Below are 14,414 nucleotides of genomic sequence, written 5' to 3' on the forward strand. Positions count from 1 at the left end.
AGTGAATCTAACTAATCATTGAAAAAAAGATGAAGAATAATCCAGATCCGAACTGGCATTCTTCAGCTTCCCTCCCTGAGCTGAAAAGCTGGACGCAGACAAGTGACGAATCCATCACACTCCCCATGTCATCTTCTTGATGCCTTTTTCTGTCTACTATGCAGATGCAGTGCAGCAACAGCTCTGAACGAACTCACTCGATCGGCCGGACAAACTAAGCACGAGAAGACAAACTAAGGACGATGCATGCTCTGCAGATGCATCATCAGGCACACAGCAGGGGGCCTACAGATGATGCATTTCCAACTGCAACAGCGAGAAAAGGTGAGGGGATTTTCGACCAGCTCGCGTTTGTTTTGTAGCTAGAGCACCAGCTGGTGAAATCATGTCACGCCGCATGTGGATGGATCAGGCAGTAACCTTTAAGATTAAGAAGAGATCTCATCTAATCGTACGCACGTCACATGCGACGCCTGGTTTTAAGCTCCTAGCTCCGTAATATAATTAGGGTTCATATCATAGGTCTAACAAATTACGTGGAATAATGATCGGTGAACATGGTAAGTAATTATGGTTGCTACTACGTACTTGTAATCCTGGGAAGCAGAGGCAGAGCGTGCAGGTCTATGCAACCATCTCCAACGCTTGATGACAACCACTCAGGCTAGCTCCTGTCCTGGACGAATCGGAATGGAATTGTACATGCTGCCGTGCACGATTATACGGTACTCAAAACCGGTGCCGTTTCGAAAAAAGAAAGAAAGAAAGCTTGAAACCTGCAAGGTTACTCCACTAGTTAGGTCAATGCAAACAATAAAAGTTTTGGCTACGTACGTATCAATTCTTAAACTTGTTTGTTAATGCAGGCAAAATATATCCATGACAAAGAGCTCATTTGGGGACCAAAAAAAAAAAAGGTGAAGAGTGTGCTTGCAGTGCGGGGCAAATACGGAAAAAGAAAGATGACAGCAGGGCCTGAATCTGTTGTGCTTGGGCCTTGTTCGTTACGTATGATGGGCCAGCGACCTTTGAGCCCAACGATTTCCTTTAACGATTGACGGACTCTCGTCTTTTTATTGCTTTTTTGTATTTTCTAACTACTAGTATCTATCTTTATTATTTGAGAAAATAAGGAAATATGGGAACGTGTTATTTGCAGGAATGGCATGAACGATACTCGCCACCGGCATGGCCAGGATTGCTGGGCAGCAGGGGCGAGGTTGGGTGGGTTGACATGGATTTTATGTTTCACAACTGGAGGCCTTTTTCCTCTGCCCTCCAGATCGATTCTTATGTCCCTCTTCCTTTCCATCCATGCTTCTAGCAGGTACCTGTTGCTGCTTGGATCTTGGAGACATTTCACACAGGCTACCTGCCACGACTCTCATCAGGCTCACATCGATTGTGGGCAGACACCTTCGAAATTTACATGAATCTAGCTTCAACCAAAACCCGTTCTGAGTAAGCACTGGTGAGTGTTTCAACTTTGAACCGAAGCGCAGATGGCTTGGGTTTTTTTTTCATTCGCAGGACCAGAGAACTTGTAGCGATGGGCCATTCTTGCATTGCTTATTGGACGATATCTTTTTGTTGCTTTTGTAATTTCTAACTGCTAGTAGTCTGACTAATGTCTTCCTATTTTTAGTACAATTAAAATGATGTGCAACTCGATCATCCAATGTTAAGTCACCATGAATTGAATCAGGTACGAGGTTGTAGCCAATAATAATACTTCAACTGAAGAAACGGCAACCATCTTTGTATAAGCCAAAGTTGAAACACGATATAGAACCAATAAAACAAAACAGTTACAGGTCCGAGCTAGGATTAAAGAAACAAAAGCATGCAGTTATCTATATCTATAACTAAATTAAAGTGACCATACATTGTGCATTTAAGATAATAACTCTTCCAACAATCTAATTGCACATGGCGCAATTATTATGATAACTTTACCCTCTATCTTCATCCACAATAGTGGTATGACACCGTGGGCAAAGTTCCAGAACAGTTAGCTCAGCTGTAGGTGGGACTTTATCCTCAATGTACTTTCTTATAGCCGCCACCCCTCTAGGGACTTCCTCGAACAGAGACTTGCTAATGCTAATGGAAGTGCAATCTTCGTGCTTGTTTGCCCCAGAACACCTAGAAACAAAAGGAAGGGTGTCCAATGTAAGTCGCTCGAGTGAGACTGCGCTCTTGACAATGTAACATGTTAGCTCAACCAAGCTCTTTGCAGAGCTGAATCCTATGATCCCAACACTCTTGAGGTGGTGGTGGCGGCATTCAGGCAGCTGCCTCAAATGTGAAGAACCTCCAAAAATCGATTCATGCTCCATAACTTCCTGATGAGATACCTGAAGACAAAATCAGGGAATTGAATGAGGACACACCCAAATGAGTGGCCATATATCTTAATTTGCAGGATAAGATGGACAGCGCCTTACCTCCAGGTTCCAAGACTCCAAGGAAGGACACGCATCCAAGAAAGAAGCCAGAGAAAAATAATCGAGGTATGGGGAAAAGGTCGGCGCAATAGTCTGAATGTACAGGTGCTTGAGATTGAGGAATTTGGTGGGCAGCATTGGTGTATCCACCTGCACAACAAATTTATCATGTTCAGATTAATTATACACCATCACATAGAGGTATTACTACTGTACAGTATACCTCATTGCAACATAAATAAAGTCTCTCAAGATTTGGCATAATGGCTGGAAGCTTAGCACGAGCATAATGGACGGCATTCGCATGGTGCAAGCCCAAGACCTTCATCTTTTGCGATGCTTCTCCAAGAGAGAGTGTTGAAACTTCTCCAGTAAGGGTGAAACTGGAGATACTTGGTGCTTTATTCTCTATAACTTGCAGATTCTTACATACAAAAACTGTCACCTGACAAAGCTGCTGCAGCACAGAAGGTATCTTCAGGATAATTATTTCGTCGCAATTAGTGAGGTCCAAATGCTCCAAAGCAAGGGAGTTGGAAAGAAGGCACTCCAATTCATCCCCTGTGATACGCACACGCATCAGGCTCAGTTTTGTTAGGTTTCTCAACGGGCCAGGTTCAGGTGTGGGGCGGAAGACACAACAGTCAAGTTGAAGAGACCGAATTGAGTTTCTAACCCCATCAGATAAAATTGAGCATGGGAGCTTGTACTTTTCATGTAGCCTAAGTGTCAGCTCTTCAATCCCTGGTGTAACAGCAACTTGGAGCCAACTATCGATATAAGGAAAAGATCTGAATTGACCATATAAATCAAGCCTCAGTATCTTCAAGCCAATGCCTGAGTGATTTCTCAGGATGCTATCAATTCTGCAGGTTAAGTTTCCACCATCATACGTTGGAAAAAAATAATTTCCACAAGCACGTGGCTTATAGCAAAGCGCACGCATATTCAGAGTAAGTTTGGGATAACATCTCCAGGAACTTAGAAAGGCATGAGAAAGGCAAGCAGCACGAGCAGCAGCATCCATTGGCATTAAAGAATGTATATGGCGCCAGATGTCCTGCATCAGAATCACCAGCACCTTAGTATATCAGAGTTAGAACAAAGCAAAGCTACTATTTCAGAGGACTGCAGGACCGTGACAAAATTGCAGCACTAAAAAAAATCTTTGCTTGGTTTATGAGTAAATATATATTCAGATAGCTTAATCATATGAATTAACGTGGTTAGAGTAGTCCTGGTGAAATTAAGATTGCAATTCCATATCAGAATTACTTGGTGCCGTACCATAGGAAGGTCCGGGATTGAACATCCCGATGTTTCTCCATCTTTGGAATCGCCACCATCAACTCGACGACTGGGTGAGGGCGTCGTGCCCTGAATTCCATCCACCACTGGAGCAGTAGACCCATCTGCAACCCAACAAGCCATGGTTACGAGAGACCATCTGACGTTAGTAGATCTATGAGAACAAACTCAAGCTGAGAACACAGCAGTATCTCGAAGCGTCCTCTCAAAGCCGGATTTTTATTACGAATCAGCGGAGGGGGCTACCGGCTACGCACTCACCCATGCTAAATGCTCTAGGTACCAGTTTTACGGAAAAAGAAAGATTTTTTTAACGAACTTACTCGAGGCTGTTGTTTGCCGAGGCCGCTCCTGCTCGCTCTGCAGCGCCGGCGTCTCCATGGTACCAGTAGACGACGATACCTTTCTTCCTCCCGAGATCATCTTCCTCCAGCAGATCTCGCGTCGGCTCCGTGCCTCAGAAGTCTGTTCCTCTATTTATCTTTGTATCTGTATATATGCCGCATCTCCCCCGCTCTGTTCTTGGCAGGTTTTGAATTCAGTTTGGATTGGGGTTGGAATCGAAGTACTCCTTCCGCTGGAACTCCTCTGCCGTAAAGGATTCTATGTCGTGTGCGCATCGCCGTTGTCATCCCGTGTATTTCTGGATAAATAGGAAAAGGTACGAGATATACCAAAACGATCTACAATTTGGAATGGAGTTGGGATGGAGGGAATACATCGTAAGCAAGGAAAGCATCCAACTGCATGCACATCAGATGCCAGCGCTTGAGGTCTCCTCGCCGCTTCCGCCGACCAACACCAACCGCGATGCTGCAATGGGGCGTTTGACCATTGTCTCCCTGCTGCGTCATCGTCCTCGCCGCCGCCCTGGCGGTGGCGCCTGCAGCTCATATTGCTTGCAGGTTAAAGCCAGAGACGTTCTTGCCAATGCTCCTGCAGCTCAGCTCGCTTCCGGGCGGCGCGTGCAGATGCGCATGTCATCGAGGACCAGCGTCGCCGGAGGCTGAGCGCGCGCGCCAGTGCGCCACACGCCCGCAAACACGTCTCGGCGCGTCGCCGGCCGGACGTCGCCTCCTGCTGCATCCAACCGACCGCCGCCGCCGCCAACGCGCCGCATCCTGCTGCATCCTTCACCTTCGTCCTCGCGGAGCCCTCGTAACCAGTTTGCCGTGCTGAACCTGACTGACCAAAGATTGGCTAGGCGATCAAAGAAGCACGGATCAGCTCCGGTGCGCGCCATCAGTGGCATACACGTAGCTCGAGAATTCGAGGTAGGAAGAAGCTGGACAGGGCAAGGCCGCTCCGCCACCCCATTCCTCGTCTCCTGCATGGGCCCGCCGGACAACCGGCAACCGTGCTTCACACCTCTGGGGCCACGGCAGCCAAGAGCCGCCGCGCATGGCCTGTGCGTGGTGGCCGCCTGCCGCGCCTTCCGGCGTTCGAATCAGGCGAGGGGTCGGCGGCACTGGGGACGCAGCTCTCTCTTGAGCGCACGCGCGTGCCATCGCCGCCCTGCCGCGCCTTCCGGCTCCGTGGCGCGCCATGGCCCCCGGCGTCCGAGCTCGGCGAGGAAGCGCGCGGCACGCCACCCCGGACCCGGATCCACCCGGTCCGAGCCGCACAAAGCCGATCGGACGGAACCTGCCTTGCGAGGAACAGGATGAGGGAAATCCGGAGGAGGAGCGCGAGTCCGGTGCCGACAACGACGGCGCCGCCGCGATGCGTGCTGCGGGAACATGCTCCGGTCGCAGCACCAGATGGAGATCGCATACCTCCTGGTCGTGGGTCCAGTGATGTGATCCACCGTCTCCTTCCGTTGCAGGTTCGCCTTGCTTTGCACTCTGCCATTTGTGAGGAGCCAGCTATCGAGCGCGCTGAGCATGGTAAAGAAAGGAGGGAGGGAGAAATTGCAAGGGAGGTGAGGCCGTGACAGTGAGGAAGAAAGGAAGTACATAACGCGCACTAGTAACAGGGCCAGGGTGATTCCAGTTCATCCATGCCTACCAGCACAAGCCCCATGTGACTCGGACCCTCCTCCAGCCATGACAAAAAGAAAGCACCCTGGAACTTCGAATCACACCTGCTGCAAGTTACTGCACATACCAAAAGTGCCAAAGGCCATCCAGACGAGAAGAGACTGTGAAACTCACCCAGGAACAACAACATATAGCAAGACTGGAAGCGAGATGGCAATTCGAATGACAAGTCTGACTTGACACTAACACCGCAAATGATAGCTTTCGACAACAAATAATCCGACGCAATACAGATGTTTAAATATTTCAAGTTTACATGTTCGATTAACTGAAATAAACTGAGCAATCCTGCACTTAAGGTTACTTAACCAAGCAGAATATCAACCAACACAGGTCCACTTAGAATATAGCGGTAAACGACGAGCTAAGCAACAACTCCAGCAAACAATGCTCGTCTCGAGAAAGCTTGCCGCAGGGACCTCACTGCTTTGCCTCGCGTTCACGGTTCCACTGCTCAATCTTGGCCCTGCGCTCCTCGCTGCTCTCCCTGACTGGGCTCCTCCCACGCCTAGGGGGTGGGCTACCATGCCTGCGCCTTCCTCCATCATCGTACCTGTCGTGCCTGCCACCTCTGCCCCCTCCATCATCGTACCTTTCGTGCCTGCCGCCTCTGCCCCCTCCGTCATCATACCTGTCATGCCTGCTGCCTCTACCCCGTCCGCCGCCACCACCACCACCACCACGGTAATCATCACGGCCACGATGGTAGTCATCACGATCACGATGGCCCCCCCTCCTTTGAGGCGGGGGGCTTCTGCTTCTCCCATGGTACCTCATGGAACTGGAGCGCCCATGGAGCTTCCTCCTGAGATCCTTCCCAATCTGCTTCACATGCATGAAATTGCAGTAACCACCACGGTTGCAGCTGTTCTCCTCATACTGCCTACAGGTTGCTTCACGGAAGTCAGTCACAGGAGAAAACTCCACAATTATCGGGCGGCCAGAGTAAAAGCGGCCCTGAAGAGCATTGTATGCCGCAGCTGCCTGTTCTTCCTCCCTGAACTGGACATAGACATTCCCTATCATGTGGTCAGCAAGGTTGTCGCAGACATTCAGGTTCTCAATCTCACCAAACTTGCCCAGCTCCTCATAGATGTCCTCGTAGAAGTCCTCAAAATGCTCCTGCATCTTCTCAGGATCAATGGGTTGGCCTTGAGCATCAACTCCAGGGGTTATCATATCAGGGCGCTGATACATGTTAGCAAGCACAAGAGTCGGAGATATGGTTGGCCTGTTGTGCAGACGGGAGCAGCGATCCCCATGACGACAAGCCCCAATCTTGAAGTAAAAAGGGCAGTTCACCCTGTCCTTCTCAGTGCCAAAGATCGAAGCCAAGTGCTCCGCCATGATTCAGCTCTGACTGACACTAAACCTGCAAGCATAAGCAAGAACAGTATCAGTAACCATCTTCAATATAAGGAGAACTAGAGTGCCTATACATTCATGGTTTGGTTATCTAGAAAGCGTGAGGATAAAGGAATAATCCAATCGCAGTGCTCGGTATCCATATCCCCGGTGCCTATACATTCACTGTTGATATGCAAGATAGCTAGTGATAAAGCAGATGGAACAGATTACATTGTTCAGCAATCATTGTGTGTCCTGATTCAGCAGATATACCGTTCAAAAGTGTCTCATTTCTGCAGATTCAGAGCAATATATTACTTTGTTCAGCAATCAGCATACACTATTTTTCGGAAAGAGCACTGCTGGATCAAGGCATCAACCAGGAAAAAGTGATAAATTGACCAGAGAAAAGAGATGAAAACTTCACTTAGAAGCGAACTATGTGATCACAGAACTCTACACATTTTTCATGGAAAATTAACTGATTGTGGAAAATTCAGTTCAAGTGCCTGATAATATCAAATTCAAGGAATCTCAACTGAACTCAGATAAATGGAACCAGAGTATTCTTGCATGGCAATCTTGATGGTGTCAAGACAAGAAATCAACTGAAGCCTAAGTAGATATACTGTGCAGTTTTAAAAAAAATGGACATACAGTGATCCCTATAATTGAATTTAGCCAACATGGGCAAACATAGACACGCAAAAGTTGTGCAGCAAAGCAGGCATGGAAATTTCCTTCTCCCAACAAATATTATTTATAAAAAAGGGACACACACAAAAGGAAAACAGATGTTTGTGTTCAGTGTTTCTGGTTCCTTAATTGAGTAATGAACTGAAAAGTGAAAACAGATAGAAAAAGGGGGTGTGGGGGGAAGCATCAGGAAGCAAAACCATCTCCCAGATCCCAGATACAGAGTGTAGCCTTTTGCAAAAACATCTGTTTGCTGCATCAAGCACTCTTGCTGTAAACGATGTCCCTCTTCCTGTCAAACACAGGTTCATACAAGAAGCTAGCCATACCATTCTAAGAAGATGCCATCTCCTAGGTGAAACGTTTGATATGTTTACTATCAGGTGAACTACATAAGAAAAACAAGTTACCCACTAATCTCTACATCTATCATACATTCATACTACAGGCTCTACTATTTCTTAAGATGAGAGCATACTTGAGGCAGGCAACAATCGAGAACTTAATGTCACCAATAGTATTTTAAGACGGTGTGCAGCAAGAAGATGCTGTCCTCTCTACATGCTACTTGGAGCCACTGAACTACAGAAAAACAAGCCACTTCCTCCCTATGCTATCAATCACACCGTCAAGGCTCGGCATCGAAAAAAACAAAGTAATTTCTCAACCGCGGAAGTTACTTTTTTTTCCCTCTTCTAAACCACACAGATACATAGACAGGAACCAGTGGAAACTACACACGAGCCGGTGGAAAACAAATCTACAGATCCGAGAAGGGGGGTAAGGGATGGGATCAGGGCGACCTCGTTGTTGAACCCGCTTAGGGTTTGGTGCCGGACGAGGCGGGCGGCGGCTTCTCAACTTTTTCTGGATCCCTTCTCTTCTAGGCGCAAGGATTCCCACCTGCGAGGGCCGCCTCCGCCGCGTGGACACCAGCGCGGCGCTGCGCTGCGCCGCCGTCGCCCTCGACGCCGCCTCCTCCGCTCCTCGGGCTGAAAGGCAGAACGAACGGAAGGAGATTTTTTTTTTCCCGACGAAAACAAAATATTGATGAGGTCCTGGGCCATGGTAGATAATAAGGCATTAAGGCAGGCTGAGCCTTTCTTGACCCCGACCCATGACCTGGTGGGCCACGTCCAATGGCCAGCCCAGCCCACAATGATGGGTCCAAACGTAGCAGCCCATGAGCTTGCTCGCCCTTACCGGATCGACACAGCCCATTCCCAGGCCCGTAACCTCCTTCCTTTGTCTGCTGATGGGCATGGCATTTCTGAACCGAATGTGAAACGGCTCGACACAGACAGCACCTGAACATAGTAGGCTGTGATGTCACTCTGTTGAGGCACACGAGTCATGCCGGCTGGAATGTTGGATCGGCAACATCATCATAACCAAGTAGCCAACTCGTCCACATCGAACATCTCGTGTTGATGGAATGGGTTGGACAAAGTAGAAAGAGATGAAGGATGCGACGGCAAGCTGGTACAACAGCAGCGCTGAAACTGAAACCCTCTCTGCTCTTGGTGTAGCTGCTGCTTCTGGATCGTGTTCATGTTCATGTCTCGCGGGTTCTACTCTAAACGGTCACGGAATCAGGAGATCCGGCGATGTTCTTCTCACTGACGGTGAGCTTAGCTGGGGCTCTAGTTCCATTTTCAGGGAACACTGGGCCAGTAGATACTGAATTTCGCGTACAGTCACACTGGTTACTTACTTCAGCTGCTGCTGCTGGAGCAAAGGGAAATGCCTTCTTAACACTGAGCAGCAGCATCACCTTTTTTTTTTTTTTTTTTGGGGGGGGGGGGGGGGGGGGGGGGGTTGTTGAAGTAAAACAGCAGCAGCATGTAGCAATGAACATTCTTTTGATATGGTGTTCAACAAGTTCAGCACCACACACACAGAGCTTCACAAAAGACTGGTTTCCATGAGAGCAGAAATCAACAGAAAGGCCCCCAGGGGCAATGAAAAGACATGTCTGTTCACTCATATACTGTAAATCTGTAAGCAAGGTATATCTTATCATCAACTGCACAGCTATTATTAGAAAAGGAATCATATATCACACACATATCTACGAAAAACCCTACTGAATTCTCATGTACAGAGATGAGGTGTATGTACATGTTCAGGACATCGGGCCTCCATTCTCATGATCTGATCATGAACACACCGTCGGATCGTTTTACCACATGATCTCTCTCTACCATCATTTTTTTGTTTGCCTTATATTTACCTTTCCAACAAGGAAGACATCAAACCTCACCACATCCATTCAGAGCCTTCCCAGTCCCTCAAAAACTGTACACAGCAGATGCAAACATTCTCTTCTCATCATGAAGAAACACACCGGAACCCCTTGCACACGGCCAGCCAAGCAGCGAATAACAACAGGCAGATGACGGCGTCGACAACGATGATGATCTTCACATGGCGCATCCACAGTGACCGCGACGGCTGCTGCCGTCGGAGCCTGGACTGGCTCAAGCTCCGCTCCAGCGACATTCCTCCGACCTCCTCCGCCGGCACATCTATCCTCACCCCCCTAGTCCCATGGCGTTCATCCTCGCCATCCCCGGTCGACGCCAACTTATCCTTGGACTTCTTCTTCTTCTCCTTCCTGCTGCCACTCTTCCCCAGCAGAGGCACCTTCGACGACGTGCAGCCGGAGCCCTCGTTCGTCCCTCCCCTCTCCGCGCTCTCCTCGAGCACCAACGCGGCATGGGGCATCTTCTCCAGCGACGCCACCAGCCTCTGCACCGCCGGCACCAGCGAGTCATGGAACCCATTCCGGTTCACACTATTCCTGAACACGTCGCGCACGCGCTCCAGGAACTGCAGGGCGCCGGCGTTCCCGACGCTGGGGTCGATGATGGCGAAGAAGGTGTGCCCGTCGGCCATGAGGTACCCGTAGCTCCGTGACCCCGAGGTGTGGACGTAATGCCGGTGGTGCGGCGGCGAGTGCTCGAGGCAGAGCGCGGCGGCGGCCTCCGTCTCCGGGTCGCCGTCCTTGCTGTTGTAGCAGTAGATGACCCTGCGGCCCTTGGCGATGCAGCAGTAGACGGTGTTGTCGGCCGAGGAGCTCATCCGGGGGTCCGACTCGGCGATATCCACCTCCAGGGGCTTGCTGGCGCGCGCCGACACGAGCTTCACTGATCTCGACCGGCGCGAATTCATCAATCGAAACCGCCGGATCAGCCGCGCTGCCAACCCTCGTCGCCGGCAACAATAACCAGTTGCCTGCCCCCAATTCAGCGATCACCACAAGAATCGAATCCGTCTGCCTCAGAATCCGCGGCTGACGGAAGAACAGCGGGTAGCGCCGGAGCCCGGCGGCGATTCAGGACCGGCTCGCCCAGGCGACAGGCGGCGGCGAGTCCTTGGGCGACCGACCGACGACGGCAGGATCACGGATCAAGAACTGCAAAATTAGCAAGCCACAGTCAGTATGTATCCGCCCAACCCCGCGCAGGATTCCGGCGCCCCTGATCCCTTACAGCATTTCCCCCGGGACCAAACCCAGGAAAACGAGGATCGGGCTCAGGATGGGAGAAAAGGCGGCGCCTTTCCCGACGAACCAATCATTCGCGCCGCGGGCGACGGAACGAGCCAAATCAAATGGCAGCAGCGAGAACACGGGGATGAATTACCTGGACGGAATGGCGCGGCGGGGCGCCGTGGATGGGCGCGAGAGGGAGAAGCCGCGTGGGGATTTGGGGAGGGAGAGGGGGAGTAGTAGTGGGAGGGGTGGTTGATGCGGGCTGAGGGAGGGGGAAGACGACCGGGTGGAAGAGGAAGAGGAGAAGACTTGGCCTGAGGTGAGGTGAGGTGGGGTTGGATTGACCGGGCAACCATGCCAAGACGACAAGCAATCAAGCACGGCATTAAATGGAGCGAGAAGGGCAAAAAAAGGAAAAAGAGATTGAAAATGCCACGCGGTTTGGGCTTTGTATGTGTCATTGTTTAAGAGATGCCGGGAATGTTTAAAAGATCATCTTGCGGTTGTTATGATGTGTGACTAGAGAGTGGCTTACCTAATGGATAGTCGTGGGTTATCTTTAGTTTATTGATCATCCTAGATGTACAGGTGGAAGGTTGTAAAGTCTAGCAAACTTAGTTATGAGTCAATCCAGTGACCAAAAGTAAAAACTTGCGTCCCTAAGAGCAACTTTGAAAGATCCCTTAAGGCAGCGGCGGGCGGGCGGCGGCGCTAGGACTTCGATCAAAACAGGTTGTGAGGAGGGGGAGTTGACGGCGGTTCAACAGAGGGCCCACACGTGCTGATATAGCTAGTTTTGAAGTTTTGAGGAGTTTATTATCAGGGATCTACTACGGGATAACATGAATTTGGAAAAATAATTTTTTAGTACAGTCTCCAATAGATAGTTTTGGGCAAATTTTTTTAAAGACTCTTAGAGGTGCTCTAATAGTGAATCTTGTGCTGTATTAATCGTGCCATGACAACCGATAATCCATGCGTGGCTTTGCTCATGTTACACGAGTTTTGAAAAAGGAAAATGCTACTACTACAAAAAATGTAGCATTAAATTAATATAATGACTATCTTCCCTACGTGTCCTAACTTTAGACTTAACAAAGGTGCAACCGAATCCGTTGGAAGCCCTCCAAAGGGGCCTTTTATCTTGCAGCATTTGTGCAAACTTGACTACGTTCCCGAAAAATAATACATATGCTTAAAGGTAGATAATATTTGTGAAGTATATTTCCAGCTAATTATCACTCTTCAACCAGGGGCGGATCCAGAACGGGGCTGCGCCCCGGGCTGAGCTGTTGAATCACACCTAAAATAGTCTAATTTTGTCTCCTAAGCCTCATTTTATTAGGCTAAACAGCACATAGGTTAGAGGGACTTCATGGTCTCGCCCCGGGCTGCAGCCCGGGCAGCCCGGGCCCTGGATCCGCCCCTGTCTTCAACTGTAATAGAAGTTTGATTTTCAACCCACAACTACAAAACCAGATACAAGAGCCATCCAACTGGCAAAACTGGGCAAATTTGGCCTTTGGGTGGTTTCAAGAGTGGTTTTGCATTTTCTAGAAATTTGAAAAGGTTAGGTTTAATTAAAACTAATTCATTTCAAATCAGAAAAATATCAAATTGGTGCAAAAATTTTTATGAAAATGTAACCTATCTACTCGTGTTCTATCTGGCATTATCTGAATCTTAGTTGTTCATTTTCCTTGTATTTTGTTAAGAGCAATAAAACATTAGAAATAGTAACAGATATGTTGTAAACAATCCAAGTAGAGTACCAAAAAATAGCCTAAATTTTTAGAAAACTTTTGGTGCCAACTTCATATTTTTTTAGATTTGAAATGAATTAATTATGATTTTTTTATTAAATCAAAACTTTTTAAATTTTTAGAAAATGGGAAACCACCTAAAGGTCCAATTTTGTCAGGTTTGGACAGTGGATGGTCGTCTCCGTCCGATTTTGTAGTTTTGGGTTGAAAATCAGGCTTGTGCTGTAGTTGCACGGTGACAATAGGATTTTTCCTTAGATTTAACAACGGTCAAATTCTCTACAGTAAAAGGCAGTGACAAGGAAACTGAAACGGACGTTCGTAAATAATTTTCGCTCTTTGTAAAGCAAACTCCGGCCGTGGCGTACCACCTGAGCTGTCCTCTAGGGAGATAGAAAAGAATTTTTTTTTTGAAAGATACAGAAAAGAAATTACAAGGCACATCTCGTGCCGATTTGGAAGTGTTGGCGGCCGACGAGGAAGGAAAGGAGGACGGGACATGGAAGACTCCACATGGCTTTCAGCAGCGGCGACGATCGACGACGAGGCTGCCTGCCTGCCTGCCTTTGAAGCGTTCAAAAGGTGGCGTCGACAGACGACAGCGTGTGCTCGGCAAAGGCCAAGCCGACCAATGCACGGCCGACCTGTCACAACGGCTGGGTCTGCTGACGCGCATGCGTCGTCGTGCCGTTCACGTACTGCTTCGCAGATGCTTCCTTCTCAGCAGCCTGTGTCGTTTCAGCTCGCTCGCCACCGAACGGGACCGATGGTGATCCGTCGATGTGGAGATGGGGATGGCTGCGCTGAGTGATTCGATTCCTTCCTTCTTTGCGAGCATTTCGTTTTTCCAATGATGCTGTCTCATCCGATTGTTTCCTCCATGAGATCAGAGTGTGGGATTTTATGCTTTTCATATCACGGAGAATGATAAAGTTATAGTGCAATTATAGTCCTTCGATGACCTAGTATGCGCTTGATTTGAGGATCAAATGGGAGGGATTGGTCCTGTTTCTTTTTTGGATGTGTTCATATATTTGATTTGGTTGGGATGCATAGGTTCGTTCTGAATTTTTGTTTGGTTGGAGAGATAAAAGGTGCTTATTTTTCACCGTTAGACCTATCATCCATAAAGCCCCGCATGTCATCTTCTTTTTACTTGTATTTTTTTTTTCTGCATTATCTTCTTCCAGAGCTCCTCCCGAGCGCCCAACACGAGCACTAGCTGCGCCTCAGCTCGCTCGCGCTGGCCGTGGCTGCCCAGGTGGTCCTGTTCGCGTCGCCGCCGCTCGACTTGCTCCTCAGCTCCCCCCAGCTTGCA

At 48.8% G+C, this 14,414-nt stretch overlaps 3 protein-coding genes across 4 annotated transcripts; all 3 read right to left on the bottom strand.

The window, feature by feature from the left end:
* Positions 1 to 1,738: 1,738 nt before the first annotated feature.
* Positions 1,739 to 5,843, bottom strand: LOC117861275 (putative F-box/FBD/LRR-repeat protein At5g56810). Of its 2 annotated transcripts, XM_034744803.2 has the most exons (6): positions 4,475 to 5,843; positions 4,079 to 4,398; positions 3,735 to 3,859; positions 2,671 to 3,507; positions 2,448 to 2,597; positions 1,739 to 2,357 (listed from the first exon to the last, which is right to left on the bottom strand). In XM_034744803.2, the coding sequence occupies exons 2-6, from the start codon at positions 4,176 to 4,178 to the stop codon at positions 1,953 to 1,955; spliced, it is 1,617 nt and encodes a 538-aa protein (XP_034600694.1). In that variant the 5' UTR covers positions 4,179 to 4,398; positions 4,475 to 5,843; the 3' UTR covers positions 1,739 to 1,952. The 2 variants fall into 2 exon arrangements, with proteins under 2 accessions (XP_034600694.1, XP_034600696.1); XM_034744805.2 differs by having other exon boundaries at positions 2,893 to 3,507; positions 4,079 to 5,843.
* Positions 5,844 to 5,970: 127 nt separating this feature from the next.
* LOC117861277 (splicing factor U2af small subunit B) lies at positions 5,971 to 8,879 on the bottom strand. The gene is made up of 2 exons (XM_034744807.2): positions 8,641 to 8,879; positions 5,971 to 7,166 (listed from the first exon to the last, which is right to left on the bottom strand). The coding sequence occupies exon 2, from the start codon at positions 7,139 to 7,141 to the stop codon at positions 6,215 to 6,217; it is 927 nt and encodes a 308-aa protein (XP_034600698.1). The 5' UTR covers positions 7,142 to 7,166; positions 8,641 to 8,879; the 3' UTR covers positions 5,971 to 6,214.
* Positions 8,880 to 9,853: 974 nt separating this feature from the next.
* LOC117861278 (phytolongin Phyl1.1) lies at positions 9,854 to 11,699 on the bottom strand. The gene is made up of 2 exons (XM_034744808.2): positions 11,485 to 11,699; positions 9,854 to 11,255 (listed from the first exon to the last, which is right to left on the bottom strand). Exon 2 carries the CDS (start codon positions 11,009 to 11,011, stop codon positions 10,169 to 10,171), a length of 843 nt encoding a protein of 280 aa, XP_034600699.1. The 5' UTR covers positions 11,012 to 11,255; positions 11,485 to 11,699; the 3' UTR covers positions 9,854 to 10,168.
* Positions 11,700 to 14,414: the final 2,715 nt, after the last annotated feature.

Source organism: Setaria viridis, chromosome 6 (genome assembly GCF_005286985.2).
Source record: "Setaria viridis chromosome 6, Setaria_viridis_v4.0, whole genome shotgun sequence".
NCBI classification, from domain to species: domain Eukaryota; kingdom Viridiplantae; phylum Streptophyta; class Magnoliopsida; order Poales; family Poaceae; genus Setaria; species Setaria viridis.

Bases quoted from the DNA above. Each gene is read 5' to 3' on its own strand.
- LOC117861277 (XM_034744807.2), bottom strand. From the start codon at position 7,141: ATGGCGGAGCACTTGGCTTCGATCTTTGGCACTGAGAAGGACAGGGTG.
- LOC117861278 (XM_034744808.2), bottom strand. From the start codon at position 11,011: ATGAATTCGCGCCGGTCGAGATCAGTGAAGCTCGTGTCGGCGCGCGCC.
- LOC117861275 (XM_034744803.2), bottom strand. From the start codon at position 4,178: ATGATCTCGGGAGGAAGAAAGGTATCGTCGTCTACTGGTACCATGGAG. The intron at 3,508-3,734 runs GTACGGCACCAA...ATTCTGATGCAG, and splicing joins CAATCCCGGACCTTCCTATG to GACATCTGGCGCCATATACA. The intron at 2,598-2,670 runs GTATACTGTACA...TTTGTTGTGCAG, and splicing joins TTTATTTATGTTGCAATGAG to GTGGATACACCAATGCTGCC.